The sequence below is a fragment of the Mustela erminea genome, chromosome 10 (assembly GCF_009829155.1).
Source record: "Mustela erminea isolate mMusErm1 chromosome 10, mMusErm1.Pri, whole genome shotgun sequence".
NCBI classification, from domain to species: Eukaryota; Metazoa; Chordata; class Mammalia; order Carnivora; family Mustelidae; genus Mustela; species Mustela erminea.
The window spans coordinates 105,774,332-105,801,984 of record NC_045623.1 but is presented as its reverse complement, the minus strand read 5'-3'; the positions used below and the strand labels follow the sequence as shown (position 1 = coordinate 105,801,984).

At 57.5% G+C, this 27,653-nt stretch overlaps 1 protein-coding gene across 8 annotated transcripts in view; it reads right to left on the bottom strand.

Annotated features, from left to right (window-relative positions):
* The window catches only part of ACOT7 (acyl-CoA thioesterase 7), a 95,104-nt gene that overhangs the window by 56,327 nt on the left and 11,124 nt on the right, over positions 1 to 27,653 (bottom strand). The window contains exons 1-3 of one of the 8 annotated variants that reach the window (XR_004276035.1): positions 24,755 to 25,340; positions 8,427 to 8,544; positions 2,080 to 2,236 (exon numbers count right to left, since the gene is read on the bottom strand). Coding sequence is in view for 7 of the 8 variants with exons in the window: in XM_032301490.1 (XP_032157381.1) it covers positions 2,080 to 2,236; positions 8,427 to 8,544; positions 24,755 to 24,924 (445 nt within the window). In the remaining variant the exon portion in view is untranslated. Of the gene's footprint in view, positions 1 to 2,079; positions 2,237 to 8,426; positions 8,545 to 15,899; positions 16,053 to 24,754; positions 25,342 to 27,653 lie in introns of those variants that run through there. The other 7 variants (XM_032301490.1, XM_032301492.1, XM_032301493.1 and 4 more) reach the window with 7 other exon arrangements.

Below are 27,653 nucleotides of genomic sequence, written 5' to 3'. Positions count from 1 at the left end.
GCCGCTTCGTGTACTAGGGAGGCCTAAGGGTCAAGAGGCCCCGTCTGGAGAAGCAGAGCACAGTGGGGTCACGGAGCCCACACCTGCCTGTGAGGCTGGACACCCGCAGCCCCTCTCCTCACCCCCCCGTTCTGTCCCCCGCAGGGCCTGTCAGCTCTGCGTGCCCACCCTGCAGGGAAGGAGTGAAACCAAGGCCGAGCGACCAGGTGCTGGGGGGCGGGGGGCATCCTTTCGGGTGGGGTAGAGGGCTGCCATCTCGCCACCTCGGCCCCGGGCGAGAAGCCCCTGCCCCACGATGGGAGCAACCCCTTAGAAGTCAGGCGGAGCGTGTCCTTCTAGACAAAACCCTCCGTCAGCTTCCCGTCTCTGGACAGAAACACAAATCTCCCTGACAGCCTCGGCTCAGTCCATCATTCATTCGCCTGCATTGTCAGCTCTCCACCCGCTGCGAGCCAAGAGAAGCTGCCGGGAAGAGGAAAGCATGACTCCTTCCTCCGGAGTTCACGGTGGAGGACAGGCCTTCTCAGCCTCGTCCGGCACAAGGACACGTTGGACTGGGTCCCCCTTCGTGGTGGGGATCCCCGCCCCCGGTGCACACAGTCTGTGCGGCTGCATCCCTGCCCTACCTGCCCCCGGATGCCAGCCCCTCTGCCCAGATGGTGACAACCAAAAAGGTCCCCTTGAGAGTCACCGTGCTGAGGGCCCAACGCTGCGGGGCTGAGCTCCGCTTTGCAAGTCAAGAATGCCCATCTACGGCCTCTTCCCCTTTCGCCACAGGGAGATGCTACTCAGTTCCTCAGGGTTTCCTCTGGGGCCAGAAATCTGGAAGGCAGACCGCCCCCATCTGAAGTCGCTGCCATTCTGCTGCTGATCACCATGAGAAAGCCACACTGCTGGGAATGCCATCAGACAGAGAAGACTCTGGAAACGGACAGCAGCTGAGACAATGAGCTCCCCTCGATCCCAGGGCCTGGGCCACGGGGACTCCAAGGCCCCGTGGTGAGAAGACCATGCCCAGGTATCCCTTTCTGGGCCACGGCATGCAACATCCATGGTCCCTTAGATGCAAGAGCTACGGGCTCCCCCAGGGCCTGGACACAAACACAGGGCACAGGGAGGCTGCGTGCTCCAGGGCCACGGGCCCCCATTCGGCTAACCCATCCACCACGCTGTGGCCAGGCCTGCTGAGGACACCGGATGTTCCAGATGGACAACTGGGCTCCAGGCCCGGGGAGGGGAGAAGCCTGAGCCCTGTAAGCTCTCCCAGCAGGGCAGCTGCAGGCCACTGCCGCCAAGGAAGGAGCGAGGGGCACGAGGAGGAGGACCCAAGGACCCAGGCAGCTCCCGCCTCCAGAAGCAGCGTGGACTGTCCCCTGCGTGGGACTAGGTGGGACGACAGGGTGGCCTGGGGCAGGGAGGGGGACAGCAAGGGGACAAAGGGGCCTGCCTTCCCCGTCAGCAGCCGGGTTATACAAAGCTGCAGCGAGTGCAGAGCAGAGCCACACTCCCCTGCAGAGCCCAGTGGGAGGATGAAAAGGGGTTTCCATGGTTACCACTGGGAGAAAGAGAATATTCAGATCAAACCAGAGTCAAAGGTTCGCAGAGGGAGCTTCAGCCTAAGCCTGGAATGCAGGGCCCCGGTGCAGGGGGAAAGGGCGGGACAGCGACCCACTCCCCCGCCCCCACCCGCCGGTGGTCCCCATCCAGGGAACAGCAAGGAGGGTGGGGGTGGGGGGGAGACAGCAGGGGGCTGGAGGGTGGCTTGTGCCCTCCCAGCCCACTGCCACCCCTCTGCCCCTGAGGAGCTGGTCTTGGGGCCTCCTCTGGGGAAGGCAGGAGGGAAAGGTCTGCGCACTGGGAGCCCAAGTCCCACTGGGCGAGCTCGCTGTCACACTCATTGCTTAACCTGTCCCTGTCTGCAGAACAAGGATGGCAGGAGTGTCGGCTCAGGGGTGGGGCTGGGAACAGAGGGACTGTCACTCACAGAGGACGTCAGGGCCAGGCCCCCTGTCAGCACGAGCTGTGGCTGCTGCTGGCAGGGACCCAGAGCTGGCTTGGTGAGACGCGTGCAGAAGTTACCTGTGAGGATGTTTTCCGACATCACGTGGACCTGGACCTCCACGGAGTGCTTGGAGGTGTAGGTGATCTCCGCGCTGACGTGCGCCACCTCGCCAATGCACATGGGGGACAGGAAGTCGGTGCGCTCGACACGGGCCAGGGCGGCCACACAGCGCTCCTGCGGAGACCAGAGACAGGTGAGCCCCAGCCCCAGCTGCACTCCTCGAACGCGGCCCTTCTTCGCCCACTGTGAAAGTCACGCCATTTCTCGACATCACACATTCCTAACTGCAAAGCCGCGGGACACACAGCAAGGCCTCACGGGACACCCTAAAGCAATCGCCGGCGGATTCTCTGAGCAGTGAGGGTGGGGAGTGGCTTCTTTTTTCTAATTTTTCTACAAAAGACGTGCATCACTTCCATAATGAAAAGTAAAAAAAGACATACTCATCATGGAAAATTTGGGAAGTACATAGAAAAGTAGACCGAGGAGGGAAAATCACTCCTCACATCAGAAGAGAACCCAGCTTTCTATTTCGGGATCTTCCTTCCCAGGCTCTTCTCCCCAAGAACGGATCTCCCTGGTTCCTCTGCAGTTACTCAGGCTCATGCAAACATCAACAGACGTGTCCACAACCTGCTTCTTCCTCCGCTCGAAACAAGGAAACATAACCTGCCTGTGTTACAAACGATGCTTTGCAATCAGTGTTCCTTTGTTTAACTGTTATTTATCCTTCAAATAGTGCAGGACTCAAAACTCCAAGGAAAAAAAGGGTACAGGGCACCAGGTGTGCGTTTGTCACTGGTCCCCAGCCACCCAGGACCCCCTTGGTAAGGGATCGACGTGGCCACGGAGTACACCCATGTCTGGAGGGCACGTGACAGTCTACACTGGGGCTTGTTCTCTATTGAACCTGACTTGCTCGTGCTTCTGCATGGCCGTTTCCACCACAGACGTCACTGTCACTTTCCACAATGGACACACCCTCTGTTGCAAAAGTGTGTTTCATGGCCAAATAGAACGGAATATTCCATGATCGCAGTCTTGGCTCCAGCTGGGTCCATTTGCTTCTTACTCTAAGCAACGCTGTGATGCGTGTCCTTCACGTAAATCGTTTTCAGTACCGGGGGCTGTTTCCCAGACTGAAGGGACACTTTGGTGTATGTTCCCGAAAGTACTTCTCAACAGGGGGACCTCAGACCCTCACTGCCAAACAGAGCACTTGGCCCGTCTGTCGCTTTCTCCTGGAAACCAGCCCTCTTCTCCAGGAGGCTGGGCCCACCCAAGCTGGATGGGGAGCTGGGGGTGGGAGCCTGTCCATCCGGCCCTGCCCGCTCTGGTATTCGCCTTCCCAGTTAGTCCTCGCAGCACCCCTCATCCAAGGGTTGGCGACACTGAGCTTGTAGTAACGGCCACCTGAGCCCTGGTGGAACCTCCTGTGGTCATCTGTGCAAGAGCCCACCTGCCGCCTCATGGACGCACCAATGCCCTGGGCCCCCTCAAACCGACCGGACCTGCCGGTCTGGAGGGACAGTCAGGGAACTTGCACCTTCACCCCTCTTGGGTGAGTCAGGAACATGGGGTGGGTTCCTCCAGTTTCTGTTCCTATAAACATGCCAGAGCCAGGTCTCAGCAAGCAAGGGACCAGAGTGGCTGGGAAAGGTTCCAGGGCTAGGCTGTGGCTTCTCTAATCTGCACTGACTCCCCCCACCCCACGACTTGCCCCTTAATCTGCCCTTGCTTCCCCTCAACCACGACTTGCCCCCTAAGTCACACGGACACTAAAACAAAGTGCACCCCTAAGTAGACTTCTGTGGCTACAGCGCCACCCACCGGCAGAAAGCGGGAAAGGCACGTGCTGAGCGCAGCAGGACAGGAACGGAGGCCTCACTTCTGGGCCGCTTGGTGGAATCACGCAAGCGCTGTTACCCCGAAACAGCGTGAACCAGGTGTCTTCACTGGAGAGTGGCTAAATTTTGGTATGGCTACACTCACACATGGGTAGCATACGTGGTGTGTGTGCGTGTGTGTGTGTGAATAATTTTTTTTTTTTTTTATGTGTGAATAATTTTTAATGGGATTGCAGCTTAGTCTTGGAGGGACCTGGGCTCCCACTTAGTGTCCTTCCTGCGAGAGGAGACGGTAAAACGCCTTCATGCTGAGATGAAGGGGTAAACAGTGTGGGCAGGTGACCCGGCGTGAGGCGACTGCTGACGCTCGGACACTCCGTCAGGGGGAGGGTCATCGGCTTCTGGGCCGCAGCTGAGTGCGGGTACACCAGGGGACCGGAGGCCGGTCAGGAGGTCAGGAGGCAGCTACCGGCACGGAGCCAGGCACTGGGCCTGGTGCGGCCTGCAGGGGAGCGAGTCGGATCGCCTGCCTCAGTCTGGGTTCCGACAGGGGGACGGATGATAAACAAGCAAACAGGACACGGCCACGTGGTGGCGCGTGCTCTGACAGGGCCATGTGGGAAGCGCTGGGGCTGGGGGTGGCCTCTGAGCTGAGGTGTGAGTGCAAAGGTGGAGGCAGGTATGGACCGCGTGCGCCCTCTCCAGCAGAGGGGAGAGCAGGAGGGACTGCGCAGGGCGGAGGCTGTGCAGGGGCAGGGAGGGAAGCACAGCAGGAAGTGTGAGCTAAGGGGTCAGCAGGCCCTGCAGGGCCAGGACTCTGCGGGTAGGGCAGGGACCCCGAGCAGACCGGCTGACTTTCTAGTCCCCGCACTTCAGAATGGCGTGAACTCTGAGCAGCTGGTGTTGCTGTTCCCTTCTGTAACCCAGAACACGGACACGGTGACCCAGGAGGAGACAGAGCTGCTCTCCTCACTGTCCCAGGGAAAGCTGTCAGCACACACCTGCCACAGGAAGCCCTCAGGCCTGGCACAGGACGCCTGGCAGAGGCCTCACCCCTGCTCTTCTGGTTTGGAAGCCGCTTGTTAGGAATCTCAGCTGGCTTCCAAAGGAGAGAAGGAACGTCTACAGGGCAGCCACTCCAGAGACCTTTGCACGCGGGGCAGCCCAAGACAGACGGGTGGGCTGCCTGGGGGCTCTCCACCAGCCCAGGGTGCAGATAGCACGGGCCTGGACCCACGGCAGAGGCAACTTGACCGTGAGCCGCTGTCCAATGGCTCAGCAGGGCACTGGGCCTGCCTCAGGCATTCCGTAAAGAGCAGGTGTGACCCAAAGACTCAAAACACGAGCCAGCAAACACTGGCACACAGGAGGAGGGCCTTCAGGCTGAGCACACCTCTGGCTGCCTGTGCCTCTGACACAGCCCTGGGCCTCCCTGCTTCTGGGGCTGAAAGCAGGGGGCAGACCCCATCCCAGGAGCACTCTCAAGAGTCTACCCCAGGGCGCCTGGGTGGCTCAGTGGGTTAAGCCGCTGCCTTCGGCTCAGGCCATGATCTCAGAGTCCTGGGATCGAGTCCCGCATCGGGCTCTCTGCTCAGCGGAGAGCCTGCTTCCCTCTCTCTCTCTCTGCCTGCCTCTCCATCTACTTGTGATTTCTCTCTGTCAAATAAATAAATAAATAAATCTTTAAAAAAAAAAAAAAGAGTCTACACCAGAAAGGGCCCTCCGCCATGCTCCCAGAGGTGACCAGTATCACAGTGCTTGCTGGGCTCCGGAGCAGCCACAGGACATGGAGTCAGGACAGTGGCTTCAGGAGCAGAGCAAGAAAGAACAGTGCAGGGCCCTGGGCTCAGTTCCCGGCTCTGCCACTCGCTAGTGGGGATGGCGGGCTGCCAGGATCCAAGGGGGTGACCCCCGGAGAAAGGGGTGCGCCGCCCCTCTCACGGACACGTGGGCATCAAACGTGAGAGCGAGCGGGTCCAGAAGGTTCCCTCTCACTACGATGACTGTTTGGGCTGCACCTGCCCTACTCCCACACAGGCCGCCTTCAGCAGATGCCACCATAGAGAGGGCCACTCTGTGGGACCTTCAGGAAGCCGTGTAACTTCTCTAGGCCCCTGTGCCTCGCCTACAATGTGGGGTTAAGACGACAGTTGGGAAGATTCCAGAGAGAAAAGGTCGAGCACACAGTGTGGTCGCTGGTCCACCCTAAGTGCCTACTCAACGCTCCACAGGACAGCGATTCCACACATGCCCTTCTGGCAATCGCAGGTCGCCAGTGCGAGTCCACCGAGCTCCAGGCCTCTACCCAGATGCTGCGCATCTGGCAGGGACCTGAAAGACAAAAGTCCTTCCCTTCGTGGGGTTTACATTCTAACGGGGTGGAGGGGGTGGGCAGACCAAGATAAATGAGCAAAGCACACAATGTCCCAGGAGCAACAGTGCTGTGGAGCACAGCTGGGAGCAAGGAGGGAGCTGGTCACCAGGTAAGGCCTCAGTGGAGGTCCCATGTGCCACACTGGCACCAGGTGAGGGGGAGCCATGCAGACTCTGGGGGAAGAGCAGCTCAGGCCGAGGGAAGAGGCAGTGCAAAGGGCAGCAACACCAGCCAGTCCCACAGAAGCAAGAGAGCCAGCGTGGCCCAAGGGAGTGTCAAGCGGAAGGCCCAGGAGATGAGGTCTGGGAACCGGACGGTGCTCAGATCCGAAACTACCGAGCAGGTGGAGCCCACAGGACTGTTTGCCAGGGCCCGCAACAGAAGAAGAAGAATGGGGTCACTGAAGGTCCCCGGTTTTCAGTGTGGGTAACCACATGCCACAGAGGTCATGTACGGAGGAGAGGGAGTCTGGGAAGAGCAGCCTGGGGACAGGTCCAGGGTGTCTTTTGGGGCCCATCAAGGTCACGGGGCCAGTTCAGCATCCAGATGGTGCCAACCAAGAGGTCCCAGCTGACAAGAGAACCCTGGGGCCACATGACATACTAAAGACATAAAGCGGATGAGACCTGCAGGGGAGCTGGGTGGGGGTCTCAGGGGCTCGGGGTGCCCCTGCCTGACCCAGAGACCCAGCGAGGCCGTCAGAGGTCAGCATTGGGCCCATGCCAGGGTCTAACCACTTGGAGCTGCCTGGGGCTCACATGCCCTCCCGAGCCTGGAACTTTTCTATGCCCCCATCCTGGGCCCACCAGTCTGGAGACATCGCCAAGCCAGCACCTCAGAACGATCCCCCTTGGACCCCCAGGCTCCCTCCAGGGATGGGATGGGGAGGAGCAGGGGCTCAAAGCACAGGTTTGAGGCCTGGATTCATGGCCCAGACCTACCCCCGGCTTCCCCCATGGCCTCGGGCAAGCATGCAGGCTCTCTGTACCTCCACGGCCTCCGCTGTGCGACATGGGGGAACGGGGGAGAGGACTGTATGAGCAGAACCACTTCAGGGCTTTGCAAAATGCTAAGCACTCACTACCCAGCAGCAGTTACGTGGGTCCTCACCACGCAACCCCCCCAGCCCTCTCACTCCCCCATCCTAACCTTCTCCTTCCCCGGTCCGGCCTCTCCTGCCAGGACCCTGCTGTCTGTCTCCGGCGGCCGGGTGCTGGGTCCTCACCAGGTCCTCACGCAGGCCCTGCCCCACAGCTGCCACCAGAGGGCGCACTCTGAACACGGCCTGGTTCGTCCCGCAACTCCAAGGGCACCTGAACAAATCCGGACTCCTGGCTGGGCCGGTGAGCCCCTCCTTCGCAGTGTGCTGAGGCCCCCTCGCCCACGTCCACCCACTGAAACGTTCGCTCTGGCTTGGTTCCCACACCTGTGCAGCGCTCTCTCTCCTTCCCCCCTCCAGCCGGCGTGCATTCCTCCCCTCATGGTGGGTGGCTGGCCCAGGCCCAGGGAGACACAGGACACCGGGACACAGACACCAGTGGTACTGCATCTCAACTGGCCCCAGGTGGCAGTGTGGCGCAAGACAGACCCCCTCCCCCGAGCAAAGGTGCTGAGCCGCCTCCAGAGGAAAGGTCAGGTCCCTCGGCCCTTGAGGCAGCGCAGAAGATGGGCCAAATGCCCCCCAGCTGCCCAAGCTGCAAAAGCAGAAAAGCTGACCCTCCTCCCAGGCACTCTGGCCGGGCTTTGGTGGGCTTCCCCGGCAAGAGTGCCAGTGCTTGCCCAGGCCCCTCCCCGTCCCTGGGGGTGTCGAAGGGACAGGGGAGGGTTTAGGCCCAGGGCAGCAAAGCTGGGGGAGGGCATTCTAGAAACCAAGACTCTTGTGGATGGAGGGGGAGAAACTTAAATGCAGCTCTCAGCTGGCTCCCCGCTTACTCTCTGGCTGCCCCCAAGCCTCCTTGATGAATCCCCAAACCAGCACCATTCCAACAGGTCCCCTCCAGGAGCTCCATGGGAGAAGCCCATGCAAACTCTTGTCCCAACCCGGGAGTGGTTCGATGTCACACACATCGGGACGCCGGGCCTCCTGGGCCTAGAATCTTCAGGAGATCCCAGGCGGGCTGGGTGACGGCTCGCAGACGCTTACCCCGTTCTGGCTGTTGCAGTGCCTGGTGCTGATGATGGCTCCTGCCTCCTCGATCATCTTCAGGATGGTCCCACCGTGGACGTTGCCAGCCACATTGGCATCATCCGGCCGCATGATCCTGGGTGGAGGAGAGAGAAGCAGCGGGATGAGGCCACTGGGAAGGGTGTCACGCATGAACAGCAACAGCCAGAGGTCGTCCCAGGAGACCAAAGCCTCCTGAAGAAGGAAAAGGAACTTTCCGGGGGAGTTTGGTCAGAGAGGGCCGCTGCTCTGACAGCCCCAGACAAGGGTCCTGTCTCCATGGGAAGGAGGGAGGGAGGGAGGCAGCAGGGCTGTGTCCCCGGGGCCGCAGGCACCCAGCAGGGAAGGGGTGAGAGCAGGGGCCTTCGGCAAAGGCAGCAAGGCCACAGCACGGCTATTGGGGTTCCCAGCACACCTGCCCCTCCTGGTTCGCCGGCTCCCCAGCCACCTACAGGGCTGAATGAGCACCAGGACATAGGCTGTGACCCCGTGGAAGGCCACCATCGGAGTCCCAGAGGGGAAAACACACCCAGCCTCGGCTGCTCTGAGAAGTGGAAACGGGCCACAGCTCTGAGACTCCTGTCAGCACGGGAACATCCGCCCCTGCCTGTCCCAGGCCTGCTGAGCTCTTAGGGGTGCCTGAGGGGGGCTGGGTCCCTGGGATCGAGAGCTGGGAGTCCTCCAGGGCTGGGGGGAACTGAAATGCCACCTCAGTGGCCCAAAGAGGAAAAATGTTCACATCCCTGCTGTCGGCAGCCAGTGGTGGGGAAACTCCAAGAAATCTCTGGAATCCCAAGAAGACAGCTTGGTGCTCCTGCAGTGGGCAACCCCAGGCTAGCTGGCACTTTCCCAAACCACAGCCAGGCTAAAGAAATCTGCCTTCAGCAGCCTCATGCCTGGAGACAGAGGATCCGCAGAGCACAGGCCACACTCCCAGCATGCTCGCCAACCACCGGGGCTCCCCCAGCGCAGCGCCCCGGACCAGCACCCTCCACTCGGGCCCAGAGAGCTCTACCACCCTCTGGGGTGACCTCCTGACAGCTCTGCTCAGCGGCTCAGTCTAGCCCATCAGACCCCAAGATGTTTCCCGGCTCCCGCTCTTACTAGACCCGGGTGCGCCAGGCAGCAGACCGGACTCCCGCTCCTCCACTTCCCGTCTTTAAAATAGGCGTAATAACGGAGCCGCTGCGCTTGACCGTGGGGGACAGAATCACACAAGATAATGCAGTTAACGGGCCCAGCCACGGGGCCTGGCACGTGGCCAGTACAACACAAGCTCATCAGCGGTATCCTACCCTCTAGGGGAATGTTTACCCAACAGACTGCAAGAAGTTTGGAAGCTCCAGGACAGAGCTGGAAGCTGTTACTTTCTCAGCAAATGCGCATGGACATCTTGGGGTAACTGAGAGCAGACTGCTGCCCACCGCAGGTGCCACCACTTCATCCTGCGGGAGAGCTGGCTCTGAGAACCGAGAACCACTCCCGCCCTGGGGCCGTCCCGCCCTGCCTCACTGGCTCGGGGCAACAGTCATGGGAACCTGAACAAGAGGCCAGGGGAACCCCAGAGAACCAGAAAGAAGCTTCACTTGGCTTCTCAAACATTCACTTAAAAATATTTCTTGAGGGGCGCCTGGGTGGCTCAGTGGGTTAAGCCGCTGCCTTCGGCTCGGGTCATGATCTCGGGGTCCTGGGATTGAGTCCTGCATCGGGCTCTCTGCTCAGCGGGGAGCCTGCTTCCCTCTCTCTCTCTCTGCCTGCCTTTCCATCTACTTGTGATTTCTGTCAAATAAATAAATAAAATCTTAAAAAAAAAAAAATATTTCTTGAGTCCACTCAACATGGATAAAGACTTGAATGTAAGACTGGAAACCATGAAACTCCCAGCAGAAAACACAGGTTAACGGTAAGCTCCTTGACCATCAGTCTTGGCGATGGTTTTTTCGATCTGACTCCAAAAGCAAAGGCAACAAAAGCAAAAATAAACAAATGGGACTTTACCAAAGTAAAAAGCTTCTGCAGAGCAAAGTAAACCATCAACAAAATGAAAACACACGGGCGCCTGGGTGGCTCAGTCAGTCAGGTCGCTGCCTTCAGCTAAGGTCATGACCCAGGGTCCTGGGATCAAGTCCCGTATCCGGCTCCCTGCTCGGTGGAGAGCCTGTTTCTCCCTCTCCCTCTGCTCTTCTCTGATGGGGCTCTCTCTATCAAACAAATAAAATTAAAAAAAATAATAATAATAAAGAAAGAAAAGGCAACCTACCAAATGGGAGAAAATATGTGCCAATCATGTGTCTGCTAAGCGGTTAATATCCTAAACATGTATAAAGAGTTCACACAGCTCAACAGTGAAAAAAAATCTGATTTTAAAATGGGTAAAGAAGGGGCACTTGGGTAGCTCGGTTGGGTAAGCGTCTGCCTTCGGCTCAGGTCATGATCCTGGGCTCATGGGACTGAGTCGTGCAGCAGGCGGGGAGCCTGCTTCTCCCTCTCTCCCCAGCTCATGCGGTCACTTTCTCTGTCTCTCCCAAATTAATAAGTAAAGTCTTTATTAAATAAAGAAATAAATAAAAGGGACAAAGTGGGGTGCTTGGTTGGCTCAGTTGGTGGAACATCCGACTCCTGATCCCAGGTCTTGAGTTCAAACCCATGTTGGGTGTGGAACCTACTTTAAAAAAATTTTTTTTTAAAACAAAACAGGCAAAGAAACTGACTAGACATTTTTCTAAAGAAGAGAGATACGGCCAACAGGTACACGGAAAAACGTTTCACACCACTCATCACTGTGGAAATGAAATTAAAACCATGGTGAGCTTTCCCCTCACACCTATTAGAACAGCTATTATCAAAACGATAAAAGAGATCGGGTGTTGGCAAGGCTGTAGAGAGGAAGGGACCCTCACGCACTGTTGCTGGGGATGCACACTGGTTTAGCCACCATGGAGAACAACATGGAGGTTCCAAAAAAATGAAAGCCCAAACCACAACATGATCCAGCCAGTCCCCTTCTGTGCATTTACCCAGAGGAAACATTAGATGCCGCAGTGGTATTTGCAGCCTCCTGGGCACTCATCAAGGGCTGAGGGGATAAAGCTCAAAAAAGGAGGGAATCCGGTCAATCCTGACAACGCGGATGGACCCTGAGAGCATCATGCTGAGTGGAATAAGTCGGAGACAGAAAGACAACTCGACCTGATCTCACATGTAAAATCCAAATCAGGGAGCTCAGAGAGAGAACAGACTGCTGGCTGCCTGGGGCCAGGCAGGGGGGCGGCGGGGTGAATGGGGCAGAAGGTGCAAACTCCCACCATGAGGGAAACCAGTCCTGAGGGTGTCAGGGCAGCAGGAGGCTCTAGTTAGCCGTAGGGCACCAGACACGGGAAAGTTGCTGAGAAAAGCGGCGGCGAACACTTCCACCCCCGGGAAAACTCCGCAGCCCACTCAGGTGAGAGGTTAACGGTAGGGGGGTGAGTCTCCTGCTACACGCGCGCCAAACCCCCACCCTGCACTCCTGAAACTGACACCACGGTCAATGCCAGTGACATCACGATAAAGCTGAAAAAATAAAATAGTAAAAAAATTTTTCAATTATTTTCAAGTTTTAGGGGCGCCTGGGTGGCTCAGTGGGTTAAGCATCTGTCTTCGGCTCAGGTCCTGATCTCAGGGTCCTGGGATTCAGCCCCACATCGGGATCTCTGGTCAATAGGGAGCCTGCTTCCCCCTCTCGGTCTGTCTCTCTGCCTACTTGTGGTCTCTGTCAAATAAATAAATAAAATCTTTAAAAATATATATGTATATATTTTCAAGTTTTAAAAATAAAATAGAAATTCAAGTTTATACTAAGGAGTTTTTTTGTTTGTTTTTTAAGTCTGAGTGAAGACGCAGCCAATTTAAATAACCAAACTAGGGGCACCTGGGTGACTCAGTCCAGGTTAAACAAGTGGCCTTCAGCTCAGGTCATGATCCTGGGGCTCCCTGCTGGGCAGAGCCTGCTTCTCCCTCTGCCTGCCACTGCCTCTGCTTGTGCTCTCCCCTCCTCTGATAAATAAATAAATAAATAAATAACAAAACTGCTGTTACCAGCCTCTTTCCTTTGTATCTGTTTTCAACTTAGTAAAGGACAGATGGTCATTTCTGCCCAGAGGCTGGTCATCCTGGGGCTGCAAGGGGCCAGGGGGCTGGCCAGGAAAAGCAGAGCCCCTGGGTTCTAGAGCATCAGGGAAACTTGAGTCCAGCCTTTCCTAGAAACCAGAGCCTGCTTCTGGAGGAGCCCGATTCCCCCCTCGGGCCTCACTTGGCCTGTGGAGCTGTGCCCCCCACGGTTGGCCCACAGCAATGTGGCGTGGTCTGGGAGGGGGGCAGACTAGGGGCCACAGAGCCGACGAGGAAGTGCTCACATCCGGCGGGGCACTGAGGAAGAGACTGATAAGGAGGCAGCCTTTGAGATAGTGCCTGGGGCCATCGTGGGACACTCAAGGGCCCCCAGAAACCCCTCATCATCCACACCCGGCTGTCCCCAGGACCCCCCGACAACACCCTGGGAATAAATGCCAGGAGCTCCAAACCACACATCGTCGGACATGCGAGCTCACTGGGACACTTGCCAACCCCCACGCTCCTGGGTCACCCAGGTCTGGCATAAATACAGTCTTAATTCCCCAGGCCAGCTGGCCACTCGGGCAGTCCCGAGCCTCCGTCCACGGGACCTGCAGAGGCAGGGAGACCAGAGCCCGGCTCCCCACTCCCCTTGGCCCCAAATGGCTCAGGAGCTGTCGGGCAGGGCTGTCCTGAAACACCGGTCACTCGGTCGGGGGCTTTCCCACCCGTCTCACTTCCCCAGAGCCCCGCGCCGCCGGCCTGGGCCTCTCCAGGCGGGCAGGTGTCTGAGGGGTGAGGGCAGCCAGGAGCACATGTGGTCCCTTGTCCGCGCTTTTGTTTTCCCATTTTTAATGAAGATGTGGATATGAAAAGTGCTTCACTTTCCTCTTCACTATTGAGAATGAGAAAAGCAAGCCCAGAACAGCAGGCACAAAGCCAAGGGAGGCTTCTACACCTGTCTCTCACCTCCTGGACCTAACTGGCCACTTAGCCCACTGCCTCAAGGGTCACCAGCCCCCAGGGCTATCAGTGGGGAAGGGCGGCCTGGCATTGCCCGTGGACACTCCGGCTGGGCTGGCGTGCGCCGATCCCGAGCTCCGCACATCCGAGTTCGTCCTAGGGACGTCGCCAAACATGATTAAACTCGTTCCCCCTGAGCTCCATGTACCTGGCCTCAGAGCAGACACCTGGAGGACAGGCCCTGTCTCCCTGTTGTTTGGCCCCGCACAGAGCTTTTATACTGGGTTGAACTGTGTCCCCCAAAAGATATGCCCACGCTCTAGCTGCCGGAACCTGCCAATGGGACTTCCTCAGAAATGAGTCTTTGCAGGCATGATCAGGCTCGGTGAGGTCATTGGGGGCATTCCGATCCAAAATGACTAGTGTCTTTTTGGAAAGAGGGAAATGTGGACACACCAGGGAAGAGGCAGAGACCAGAGTGGCGTGTGTACAGGCCAAGAAACACAAGGGTGCCAGGAGCCACCTGGAGCTGGAGGAGGCGAGGAAGGATCCTCCCCCAGGGCCCTCAGGGGGAGCAAGGCCCGGCGGACACCAGGATTCGGGGCCTGGGACCTCCGGGCTGTGAGAACAGACATTTCTGTTGTTTTAAACCCCCCAGTTTGTGGCCACTGGCTATGGCAGCCACAGGACACTCGCACTCGGGGGTGCGGGGGGAGGGCTGTGCTCCACCACAGAAGACAGCATCGAGGGACAGGTGAGCCCCACGGGACCTGCGGCGGTGGCTACAGCCGGAGCCTAACCCTCAGCTCCTGCGTCCCAAGCCCAGCCAGCCCGGGCCAGGCCCCAGCACAGGGGGTTGACCACTGCCCCCACCTCCACAGCCCCCGGCACTCTCTGATTCTGACACCACAATGTCCCTGCTAAAATACAACACTGCAGGGGCGCCCAGGTGGCTCAGTCGGTTAGGCGTCGGCCTTCAGCTCAGGTCATGATCTCGGGGTCCTGGGGTCGAGTCCTGCATGGGGCTCCCTGCTCAGTGGGGAGTCTGTTTCTCTTTCTCCCTCTGCCCCTCCCCCTGCTCCTGCTCTCTCTCTTTCTCAAATGAATAAAATCTTAAAAAAAAAAAAAAAGAAAATACAACATTGCAGCGTGAGTTCCACAGTAAGTGGGGAGGGAGGTGGCTTCCTCGATTTAACGGGGAAAGCTGAAATAGCTCTCGGAGGTAGAGGGTAGTCGGCAGCACAGTGCACAGCCAGACCCCCGGGACAGATAAAGTCCTCTCGGGTTTTCCACCTGTCCCAGAGACGGGCAGAGCCGTCGGGCCCCCAGCTGTGGTCCAGGTGGGGGCCTGCAGGGCGGCCAGTGCCAAGGACACCACAGAGACTATGCCAAAGGTCCCCGGGCCTGTCCCTGTGGGGCAGCGGCGGGTGTCCCGAGCAGGGACAACCCCAGGGTGCTTCTGCCCTGACCTAACCCGCAGCCGTAGCTGCTGAGCTGCGAGCTTCGAGCTCCTTGCGGGGAGCCACCACCTTGGCAGGGAGCCGAGGACGAGCAGGTGCAGTCCCTCCTGGCCAGACAGGAGCTGGGGGGCCGATCGCAGGGTGTGCACGTGCCAGGAGGACCATGTGGGCTGGGTGATGGGACCGGTTCAACCAGGCAACACGACCATGGCCCATGTGGACACCCTGCCTTTCTACAGGAGACCCCGCCAATCAGAAGCCCGAGTGACCCTGCTTCTCCTCTCCAACCTGCTGTCCAAGAAGGATCCAGCAAGGTGCCTTCAACCCCAGAGCTCCCACCACAGTCCCTAGAAGAGGAAGGGAAGGAGAAATGGCTAGGCCAGGAGAAAGTCCCTGGGGCTCTTCCAGGCCCCAGAGCAGGAGTGGGAGGCACCGATCTCACCCAAAGGCCCAGGCGCACACTTCGGCCAGGACCAGGGAATGAACCAGAGAAAGCTCCAGGTGCAGCCGCTGCCCAGCACCCACAGATCCCAAGACCCCAGAGCACCGGGCGGCTGGGCAGGCAGGAAGCAAGCAGCGCCCCACACAACCACAGGACCCTGCTGGCGAGAGAAAGGGGAGAACCGGAAGCAGCACGGCCGCAGAGAGAAGCGGCTGCCACCCCGGGGCCATGCTTCCCCGCCCTCAGGCTGCGGTCCTGCCGAGGGGGCGACGTGGGGGCTGGACCTCCTGCCCCAGCTTCAGCCCTACCTAACGTCCGGAGCAGAAGACCTGGAGCAGGCACAGCTGTCCTTGGTCACAGGGAGCCAGCCAGCCCCCACACTGGACGCAGGGAGCACATCCCCTCTACGACCTGACCCCATCAAAGTGCCCCCAGACAGACCATCTGCGACAGTAGCCCCGCAAGAGGAGGGGGGAAGCACGAGACGGATGGTACCTGCTCAGCTGGGAAGCCATGCCCGCTGGGGCTCGTCCTGGGTCCGGAGAGAAGCTGGGGACTAGTGGCAGCCAAGTCACCGGCCCTCCCACTCCAAAAGCACCGTCCCAAGTCCCCGCCACCAGGCTGCCCAATCTAACCAGGAAGAGGCTGCCTCACCAATCCGAGGAGTCTACCAAAAGCCGGTGTCATAGAAACCTCGCTTTGTAAACAATGACAGCGGAGGAGAGCGCATCTCCGAGCCCTTCCGCTGCTGTGCGTGGGATCGAGAAGTCACACAGAGACGGCCACCATCTCTCAGAAGACTCTGGGGGGCCCGAGATGGGGCAAACGCCCACCCAGGGTCTCGGGAAAGGCTGGGCTCTGGGCCCAGGGCCACCGCACGCCTTCTGAGCTTCCCCAGATGCACACAGGGGAGCAGGGTCCCAGACCAGAGTGAGACTCACAGCGAGGCTCACATCAGGGGCAGAGCCCAGCATCCTGCCCAGAGGGGCTGGCATCCGACACCTGTCCCCAGGCTACCTCCAGGGCTCTAGGGGCCGGGTGAGCCGCTGGAAGGGAAGTGGGGAGAGGAAGCAGCCAGCTCCGCCGGCCCTCGCTCTCCGGTGGCCGCCACCGCACAGACCTGCCTCCTCCCTACTCCGGGGCCAGGCGGCCAGGGGCAGACCTTCCGTCCCCCAGGGGGCCTGCCCTTCTCCCCTCCCACTGGGTGTTGGGAAGAAGGAAAGCAAGCCATCGGAGTGGCCGAGGAGCTGGTGTGACATTGGCAGCCCCAGGAGAGGAGGCTGGGTGTGTAATTACTGTCCCCGCGCCCCAGGGCCACCCCCACGTGGGCTGCTGTGACGGCGACTGTGAAGGAATGAACCGGCCCGCAAGCCCCGTGAGGGACCCTTCCTGGACTGTCCACCCGGCTTGGCTCCTGGGCACGGGTCCACCTCGCCGGCGGGCGACTCCAGCAGGTACCGTGCTCAAGAGGTAAACGTGGGCCAGAGCCCCAGGGGCGTCCCCCCCGCAACGGCCGCTCTTACCACCAGAGCCCCGGCGTGCTCCCGGCCGCCTCCCTCAAACACGATGACCTGCTCCTGAAGGCACAGCTACCGCTGTCCCACGCCCTCTCCCCTTCATGTGAAAAGAAACAGGCAGAATTCCAGGCCGAGCAGCAGCACAGCAGCGCGCCCCGCAGGGAGGCCGGCCGCAGCAGGACGGGGTTCGGACGGGCCCCCGGACCACACCTGAAATGTCTACCTGGAAGGGGAGTCAGGGCAGAGTCTGGGCAGAAAACCTTCCCCAAAGCCTTCCCCTACCCTCACAGCCCGAGGGGGGCCCTGGCAGGACCTCCTGCAGCCCCTCAGCTGTCCGAGACGCAGCTTCAACCTGAGTAGAAATGACCCCATTTGCCAGCAGCCCCGAGGACACTCCTGTAGGGCAGGGACTGGGGCTATCCTGCTCGTTGCGATGTCCCCAGCACCTGGCACCACATGGGACACAAAGCAAAGTGCCACGTCAAATCGAAGAGTGACCCAGTCCCTGAGAGACACAGGTGGACAGAGCCACCGCCCCACTCACCCTAGGTCCCCTCTGGTCAGCTGGGTGCTCCGGCCCCGTGCGCACCCGGCCAACAGCCTGCACCTCCCCCCGCCCTCCCTGCCCAGAGAAGCCTGGCCGCACTCTCCTTCCCTAGAAAAGGCCAAGGGCACTGTCCCCACAGGCCACCACAGTGGGCTGTGTTGTGGGTCCGGTCAAGCCCATCTATCACCCGCGGGTCAGAGAAAAGGCCCCCAAGGCCATGGGTGTCCACTCCAGCCAGGGAGAATCCCAGAGCCATGTGTCCAGACACCCCACCATCACAACCAGGGCCCCCTCCGGCCCCACCCCCACCCCCAACCATCCCACAGTTGTCTTACAACTTGGCCTTCCCCCTGAGACAGGCCTCGCCAGCTCCCTTCCTCAACACTTTCAGGGATGTGCCCCTCCAAAGCCCGAGCATGGTCTTTGCGTGTCCTTTCCGGAACCCCAGCCAGATGGGACCCGGAGGGGGGCGTCAGCCGCCCGCTGTGCCCTTTGGACTCGGCCGCATTCCTCTGGGCGGGCATTGCTGCCTCCCTAAGCAACGCTGGCTTCTCTCTCTGCCCTGGTCTCGACCCTGGGTGTGCTGGGCACATGGCCTACCTCAGGTAAGGAGCAGCCACCCCACCACTCCCAACACTGTGTGAGCCCGTGACCTTCTCAGATCCCTTAAAATCACAGGAATTTGGAGTTCAAAAGAATGCTGGAAATTACTTGCTTCGAGCCCCAGCTTCTACCGTGGGGAAAACAGGCCCGCAGAGGCGAGGGGGTGGCCCCGTGTCACGCACACCTGCAGGTGGCGTCGGGCACCTCGAGGGAACATGCCAGGAGGCGCTGGGCTGCGGAGGGACGCAGCCTCCCACACACTGCAAAGACCTGCCATCCTTCCCGGCAAAACACCATCCAGGTGATGGGGTGATGACTCACAGACGGATGAGAGGCCATAACCTGCCCCACCAGTTCTTTCCCAATTATGGAGAAAGATCATGAAAATGCTCCAAGACCGGCTTCAAGGGAAGCCGTCCTTGCCAGAGCGCACAGGGGATCCCTGTCCACCTAGAGGGAAGCATCGAGGCAAGCCACAGAGTTCAGACCCAAATGAGGCTCTCTCCCCAATTTCATCATTAGAAGGAAGAATGTGTCATATCCGGAATGATCCACGGAGTGATAGGCAGGCCCAATGACTTAACACCTGCGTACATGGACACACCCTGGACCAGGAGAACTAAGACTTGGAAAACCCAAACAAAACCCACGGGGAAGTGCAATGAGGGAACCCTGCAGGAGACGACACTGGGGGACACCCGCAGGTCGTCCCACAGCTCCAGCGGAGCAGCGGGGCCGTGTCCCTTCCACTGGCCGCACAGACACACCGACTCTCCACGGAGCGGGCTCGTCCGTCGTCAGCCTTCCGAGCAAATCACTGTGAGACAACCAGCAAACCAACTGATGACCAGGAGGTGGTTTCCGAATTAACCAGATGCCCGGAAAGGTTCCCCGCAAGATGATCCGAACGGCCAAAAGACAAGGAAGAGCACAGGGAACAGCCCAGGAGTCCCTCATGCAGGAAGCGGCAAGTCAGACGCCCTCCACGCGCACGCCAGGACAGGATCTGACTAAGGAGGAATCGGGGACTGATGCCCGCGACCACGCAGAAGGATCCCCAAAACATGATGCCGAGGGCAAGCAGCCGTCCCAAAAGTCACGATTCCATGGACACGAAACGTCCAAGCAGGCCGATCCAGAGACGGCCGCCAGGGCTGGGGGCTGGGGCAAATGGGGAGTGACAGCTAAAGACCACAGCCCTTCCTTCGGGGCAAAGACAAACGTTCTGGACTTAAACCACAGTGACAGCTGCCCAAGCCTGTGCATATACCAGAGCACACCGAATAGCACTCGGTGAACGGATGCAACTTACAACCCAACAGAGCCGTCGCCACGACACCTGCTGCAGGCCACTGGGGGACACAGGCCCCCCACCTCCAAACACTCAGCCCAAGAGAGAGCTCCCAGACTTGGGCCCAAAGAACACCACACACAGCCGGACAGGTCAGCGGCTTTGAGGCTTCTGAGACCCCCAGGCCACCAGCACCACACACGAGCAAGGCTGTGCTCCACTGAGACATCGGTGGCAGCCGTTTTCCTCAGGTTTCAAGTAGAAATACCACACAAGGGGCGCCTGGGTGGCTCGGTCGGGTAAGCATCTGCCCTCAGCTCAGGCGATGATCGCGGGGTCCTGCTTCTCCCTCTGCCTGCCACTTGCTCTCTCTCCCTTTCTCTCTCTGGCAAATAAATAAAATCTTAGGAAGGAAGGAAGGAAGGAGAGAGGGCAAGAGGGAAGAATACGGCACAATCTGGCCATTCCACTTCTGCGCGTTTACCAGAAGAAAATGAAAACACTAACTCAATGAGCTATGTGCACCCTGATGTTCAATTCAGCATTTTTTACAACAGCCAAGATTCAGAAGTAAGTGTTCGTCAACAGAGGAATGGATGAAGATGTGTTACACAATCCCCCCACGTGCAAACACAAAGGAATATTACTCAGCCATTAACAAAGAGGAAAAAATCTTGCCATTTGTGACATGGGCGGACCCGGATAGAGGGTATCATGCTAAGCGAAATAAATCAAAGACAAATACCGTGTTTTACTTTAATGTGGATCTAAAGAACCAAACCAAACCAAATAGAACAGACTGGTAAACACAGAGAACTAAGGAGTGGGGCGGGGGGGGACAGGTAAGGGGAGGAAGAGGTACAAACATCCATTTATAAATGAAACCAGTTACAGGGGCGTAAAGCACCGCACAGGGGATACAGCCAAAACATCGTGATGACTGCAGGCGACGGCACCTACACTTCCGGCAAGCACTGTACAACGCACGTAAATGTCGGCTTACTTGCCGCACGTCGGAAACTAATCTAATACTCTGCGTCCACTACACCTCAATTAAAAGGAAGAGTATTAGCAACAGCTTTCAGATGCCATAAGTTAATCAGGCAACTTTGGGCTGGCTTGTGGGTGTCCCCACCTCTCAGGTCCTGATGTTTATCAGGCACACGACATGACGGGGCACGGGGGATTGTCAGCCAGTCATTCAGAGAGACTGAGTATTGACCCAACGGGATCTGGTTTCCTGAGACACTGCCAGGCTCCAGAAAGCATTTCATCCGTCAAAGCTCTGGATTCCAAAGGCACACCTGAGTGCAGCCCAGAAGCACAGACCAAGCGTGGCATTTACGGGAAATGATGGCCACCCGCCCTCACTCACCCTGATCAGTTACAAGGCTGAAGTTCCCACCTGCTAAGGGCCCAGAAGGTCATGAAATATTTAGGCGGCTCGAGAAGAGACTGGAATTGGAAGCCCAGGGACTTTCAACCGGTGGAGAGCGGGGCCAGTGACCATGTCACAGGGACCTGCAGACGGCTGGGGTGTGCCAAGGGAGGCCAGGGCACAGGCTGAGGAATCAGAAAACACCTCTGAAGCATTCCCCAGCACCCCATTCCCTGAGTGGCCGCGCGGCACATACACCAGAAGCCCCTCTCAGACCCACCAGACAAATCTTCGGGGGGCAGATACTTCAGCCAGGGCTTCTCCCTGTCCCAGGATGAGCAACACCCTGGCCTTTGTGCCATGAGCCACACATTTCCCTGAGGCTCAGAGAACCTCTCAGTCTTGTGCTGAGTTTGGGAGGAGACAAATCCTGCCTTTGACTTTTAATCCTCCCCACTCATAAACCAAAGTCGGGGCACCAGGCCACGTCCGGGCGGCTGGTGGATCAGAGCTCTCCCCAACGCCTCCCTTGAGCAGGTGATGAGACACACCAACTCGGTGTCAAGAGACCTGAGTTCCAGTGTTCCCTGTGCTGACCGCAGGCAGGTCCCCTCCTGCCCTCAAATTCCCTACCTGTAAAACAGGGAGCCCCTCTGCCCCCCAGGGCTGAGGGCTGAGTGGGCATGAAGGGTGCAGACGGGAGCCAGGGCAGTGGCTCAGACTGTGGGTGCGGCTCCCCTCTGTCAGCTGTTAGGAGGCTCTGCTCCACATGAGGGGGGGGGATCTACTTGTACAAAAGCAATTCTTTCTCCCTGTACTTCACCTCCCAGGGTGAACACGACCTCCCCCATTTGGATTAAAATTCTGATTTCCCTGATGCACCTGATGCCCCGTTAAACATTCTTGCTGGGCCGTGGGGCACATTCAAGGTCATGACTACTACAGACAGCCTCCCGATAGGTGGGGGATAGGTGGGGACAGCACACCGCTGCGGGGACAGCACACCGCCGCGGGGACAGGAGGGTGGGGAAGTAGGAAGGGCGGAAAGACCAGAAGGGGGCCTGTTGGTGTTCTGGGAGGTAAAGTGGGAAACGGATGCAGGAACAGAGGCCCGGCCCACTGCTGAAATGAAACCACGTGGGTAACCAACACCCCACGTTCTGCAGGGCACTTTTGCCCCTGGTGCCCCTTTGCTTCTGTCCTCAGGGTCAGGGGTGAGCCGGGGGTGTGGGGCTGGTTTGTGGCTTCACCCTGGGATGCCGACAAGGACCTCGGACTCACAGAGACTGTCCCCATCTGAAGAAAGAGGTGTGTCCACATCAAAAGAACAAAGCTGGACCCTTACCTCACACCATCTATGAGGAAGAACTCAAAACAGGTAAAGCCCTAAAAGAGCTGAGATTGCGGAAATCTTGAGAGAGGACACACGGGTAACCCTCTGTGACCCTGGACCTGGCAGCCATTTGCTGGATCTGAGAGCAAAAAGCACAAGCAGTCAGAAAATAAAAAATATGAATTGGATTACATCAAAATCCAAAACTTCTGTGCTTGAAGGAATAGCATCCAAAGTGGCGAGACAACCCACCGGACAGACAAAAATTTTTGCAAACCATGCATCTGAGAAGGGACTTGGATCTAGAATCTGGAAGGAACTCTAACCACTCAAGAATAAGACAAAGAAGCCCAGTGAAAAATGAGGAAAGAAACTGAACAGACCAAGATGTACACTGTCTGTGAAGCTCACAAAATCGGTACAAAGAGTATGTCATCAGAGAAACCAAATCAAGGCCACAGGGAGATGCCACTTCACACCCACTCAGCCAGGGCAGCTGTAACCCAAGAGGCAGCTCCCTAGCACTGAGGAGGAGGCAGGGACTCCCCCCACCCCGCCGCACTGCTGGAGGAGGGGACAAAACAGTGAGGCAGCCACGCTGGAAAACACACTAGTGGCTCGTCGGAAGTTTCCGCGTAGAGAAACCCTATGACCCAGCAACCCCACTCCCAGACGGGCTGGTTTTCTGACACCACCTCTGACACCCGGTGTGAAGGGGCTGTTTTCCCGGCTGGGGGCCTACAATTCAGGGCAGTTCTGACGAGAACACCCCGGGGTTAGCTCAGGCCCCAGGTTCAAGGGCTCAGGTGTGTCCCCACTTCAATGCCAGCTATACTTCTGACAAAATCGCTCTAGAAATTGGGGTTCCCACAAAAACCTCCTCCAGTTGGATAATTTACTGGAGCAGCTCACAAATTCAGGCAAAACCTATATTCACATTTACTGGTTTGTTATAAAGGATACAGCTGAGGCACAGTTAAATGAAAGATCAAGCATGGGGTGGGACTCAGCCACACCACCCCTGATGCACATCCAGGTGTCCAGCAACCCCGGAGATCTCCGAACTCCACTGTTGGGGATTTTTATAAAGGTCCCATTATGGAGACACTGGTGATTAACTCAACTTCCAGCCCTCCCTTCCCTGGCTCCAGGCAGGAGGTGGGGCAGAAGGTTCCAACCCTCTAGCCCTGCCTGGGTCATCCTGGCTACCAGCCCCCATCCTGAAGCTAACAGACTCCCAGCCGGATAACCACCTCACTCGCATACCAAAGACAGACTGTCACAAAGGAAATTTCAAGTGTTTTGGGAAGTCTGTGCCAGAACTCAGGGACAAAGACCAAATAGGTATCTTATTAAGCCATACTAGGTATACACTTGAGAAAAAACATATGCACACAAAAACTCGGACAGGAATGTGCACAGTAAAGTTATACATGATAGCTAGACGGTGGGAGCCCAGCAAATGTCCACCAACTGATGAATGCATACACAAAGGGTGGTATGGACCCTGCAGTGAGTTATGGAGGCAGCACGGATGCCTGCTCCAGCCCAGGGGACCCCTGGAAACAGGATGCTCCGTGAGAGCAGCCAAACAGAAAACAGCATATTGCATGATTCTGCTTATTTGGAATGTCCAGAAGAGACAAACCAATAGGTAAAGAATAGAGATTGGGTAGATGAGTAAACTAATAAAAATTTAAATTAATAAAAAATAAAAGCCTCATTGAGAACAGAGTCGGGAGGGCAGCAGGGGGCGCTCTCAAACCTTACAACTGGTCCCTTGCCGCCCACCAGGAAGAGAGACCCCGGCAGGTCCCCACTACACCTCTCCCGCTGGACCACCCCAGCAGGAGGCAGGCAGGCTCTCCGGCTCCAGCAAGGGCCCCGCCCGCGAGAGGCGATGCAGCCAATGAGAAGCCACGACACTTCCAACTCCCAGTTTGCTCCAACGGGCTTCTAGTTTACAACAGCCCTCCCGGCTCCCCGTCCCTCTATAAAAGCAACCTCTTTGTTCTCCGACTTGCCGAGGGTTCACCGTAGCTCGCGGTCCCCAGCTGCCATTCTCTGGTTTTCCCCAGGAACCCCATTTTTGCTGGTGAAATTGTGCACTCCGGCGGATGAGTCACACGGAACCCAGGTTACAAGCCAGTAAAGCCGGTACAAACCGGGAGGGGCGGTACACCCACCGCACCCACCGAACAAAGTCTGTACAAAGTTTGAAATAAACACGGGAAGGCCACGGACAGCAGCACAGGGTCACGCTGCTGAAGACGAGCCCAGCACGCGAGGATAGCTCCCCCTGCCCCATACAGGCCTAAGGGGCCAAAATCACAGCTTGACCCCTGCCCCAGGGGACAGCAGAAGGCACAGGTCCCCAGACTCCGCGGCAGCGTGTGCCCAGGGGGTGAGGAGCCAGCACGGTTAGTAGGAACCTGCCGTTCCTGAAAGTCCCCGCCTCCGACAAGGCCCGACAGGCTTCGACCGGTCCCTGGCCGAGAAACCTGCTAGGGCTCCCTTCAGAGGGCCGCACGAGTCCGCGCCACCAGGCAGCTCGCTGGACACGCGGCTCTCCGTCTATTCACAATAGATGCTGAGTCGTGCGGCCAAGGCTCAGTCGCCCCACGCGCGGACAGCAGCGTGGTGCCATCGCTGCGGGCACAGAGATGTCCCTGTCCTCCTACCTTGCGGTGACACAGGGTCGAGACAGCAGATCAGACCTGGTTTCAGCAGCCTTCGCGGAAGCCCGGCATCTCTGCCCGGCACTGGGGGAGCTCCTGGGCCCCGGACGCTCCCAAGCGGCCGCCTGCTTGGCGAGCGCTCGGAGGCGGACAGCGTAGACAAGCAGCTTCATGGAGCAGTGAGTCTGCCCCGCTGCCGGCGGCGGGCCCCTTAGTAGCCTCCGCTCCTGTCTCCCGGGGGGCCTGCCCCCCAGAGCCCTCCCTACAGGACGCAGGTCCCCCCTCCCGGCAGCCTCCTCCTGGGGCTGCCCCTCCTCCGGCCACACTCAGACCGGCGGTTCTCCTTCCGGAAGCGTCTCCCGATGCTCGCCTGCAACCCCAGTGATGCAAGGAACTCATGACTCCGCCTGGAGTCACCAGCTTGGCTCTTCCCTGAGCAGGAGAGGGAGGGCGACGAGGGGCCGGCAGTGTGCCCGTTCCTGAGGAAGAACGCATTAGGTGGGGCCGGGAGGCGGCGGGGAAGCGGCCGCACGTCAGTCACGGACGCCGGCGGAACCCCCGCCGGGAGCCAGCGCAGCGGGGGGCTTCCGTGGAACCAGGTGCGCCGGGCCTCTTCGGCGACCAGGGGACCCGCCCCGCCCCCGCCCCCCAGCCAATGAGAAGCCGTCATGACCCCGCGCTCTCGCTCGCCGACTGGCTTCCCCCTCCCCGGGAGGTACCGCTCCTCTCCTGTCTGTGGGGCTTGCCCCTGGCTTTGTCACAGCTTGCTTGTCCCAACGGCAATTCTCCGCTTACCCAAATAAACCCACAGTATGCTGACAAAATAAGTGACTTTTTGATTTTCATTTATTTTTTTAAAAGAATTTATTTAATTGACAGAGAGATCACAAGTAGGCAGAGAGGCCCCCATCTCTGGGACCATAGTTGGCTTTATGTTTAAAAACTATGGTCAGGGGGCGCCTGGGTGGCTCAGTGGGTTAAGCCGCTACCTTCGGCTCAGGTCATGATCTCAGGGTCCTGGGATCGAGTCCCGCATCGGGCTCTCTGCTCAGCAGAAAGCCTGCTTCCTCCTCTCTCTCTCTCTGCCTGCCTCTCTGCCTACTTGTGATCTCTCTCTGTCAAATAAATAAAATCTTTAAAAAAAAAAAAAAAAAAAAAAAAATATGGTCAGTGGCCATGATGGGGGGCTCTTTGATCTCCCCGAACTTACTTTCTCAAAACTAAACTGGACAGCCAGGGCTCTGAGACTGTCAAAACTGAAAGGGACGCCTCTCTGGACTGCTGTTCCTGTCCAGGACGTGCGAACAACAAACAGCACGGTCATCTCTCTGCACCCTGTTGCCCCCGGCCCTGTGCGTCACCGACATCCGTGCCCAGAGAAGGCAAGTTTCTTTGCTGCCCTTGACCTACGCAGTATTCCAGGCAATAAGGAAAGCCGCTTGTCCTTTTGCGTTCACTTGGGAAGAACGTAAGTACGTCTGAATCACTCAGGGTTTTACAGATGGTCCTTACTTTTCACAAATCTTAAAAGCTAATTTGGATGATATAAAAATTGTCTGTGGCCTCTACTTATAACATGTAGATGACTTGCTTTTCCACTGCCCTTCTCAAACCTCGCTTCTTAATGCTTTTGACCTTAAAGGGACATAAAATCCTCAAAGAAAAATTGCAGTTTGCTCAAATCTGGTTTGATACTAGGAAACCTGATCTCAGAACAAGAACTGCATTAGAACCCAGGTAGCATTCCTCAACTCCCCAAAACTGAAAACCAATTACAAGGTTTTTGTCATTGCTTTGTACTGGTTTTGTACTGGCTGGTTTTGTACAGGTTTTGTACTGGCTGGCCAGTCTTGTGGTTCAATGTCTACATGCTTTAGTAAGAAAAGGAAAAATCTAGGGTTCCTGGCTGGCTGAGTCAACAGAATGTGTGGCTCTTGATCTTGGGGACATGAGTTCAAGGCTACGTTGGGCACATAGAGCTACTGTAAATATAGAAATAAAAATTGTAAAAGTGAAAGAGCAGGAAGATACAACGTTAGGGACTCTAAGGAAGAGCCTAGGGGTGCCTGGGTGGCTCAGTGGGCTGGGCCTCTGCCTTTGGCTCGGGTCGTGATCTCCAGGTCCTGGGATTGAGCCCCGAGTTGGGCTCTCTGCTCTGCGGGGAGCCTGCTTCCTCCTCTCTTTCTCTCTGCCTACTTGTGATCTCTCTGTCAAATAAATAAATAAAAATCTTTAAAAAAAAAAAAAAAAAAAAAGGAAGAGCCTAATAAGACCCCGGCCTCAGACATCTTAATTATGAATTTCGTTTTCTCCTCTGTGTAAATGAGAGTGAAGGGAACATCTTCAGAGTACACAACCGCAAAAACACAGGGACCAGCATGGCCCGACGGGGTATAGAGCCAACCACCAGATCCTGTGGCCAGGAAAATCCCCCTTGCCTCACAGCCATTCCTGCTACCAACTGCCCTGTTAGTGCAGAGCACTGAGGAGATGTTCGCAGGGTCCCCTTTAACATCCCTGCATGGTGACACCAGACCAGGGTAAAACCACGTGTATTTATACCGACAGCCCACACGCCAGGACCTTGGAATGCTGGTTAGCGGTCTGGTTTCCTTACCTGGAATGGGAATAGCATTAAAAATGGCTCCCATTGGGGCGCCTGGGTGGTTCAGTGGGTTAAAGCCTCTGCTTTCGGCTCAGGTCATGATCCCAGGGTTCTGGGATCAAGCCCCACATCAGGCTCTCTGCTCAGCAGGGAGCCTGCTTCCTCCTCTGTCTCTGCCTCTCTGCCTACTTGTGATCTCTGTCTGTCAAGTAAATAAATAAAATCTTTTAAATAAATAAATAAATAAATAAATAAATAAATAAAAACATTGAATATGTTAATTATTTTTTTTTTAAA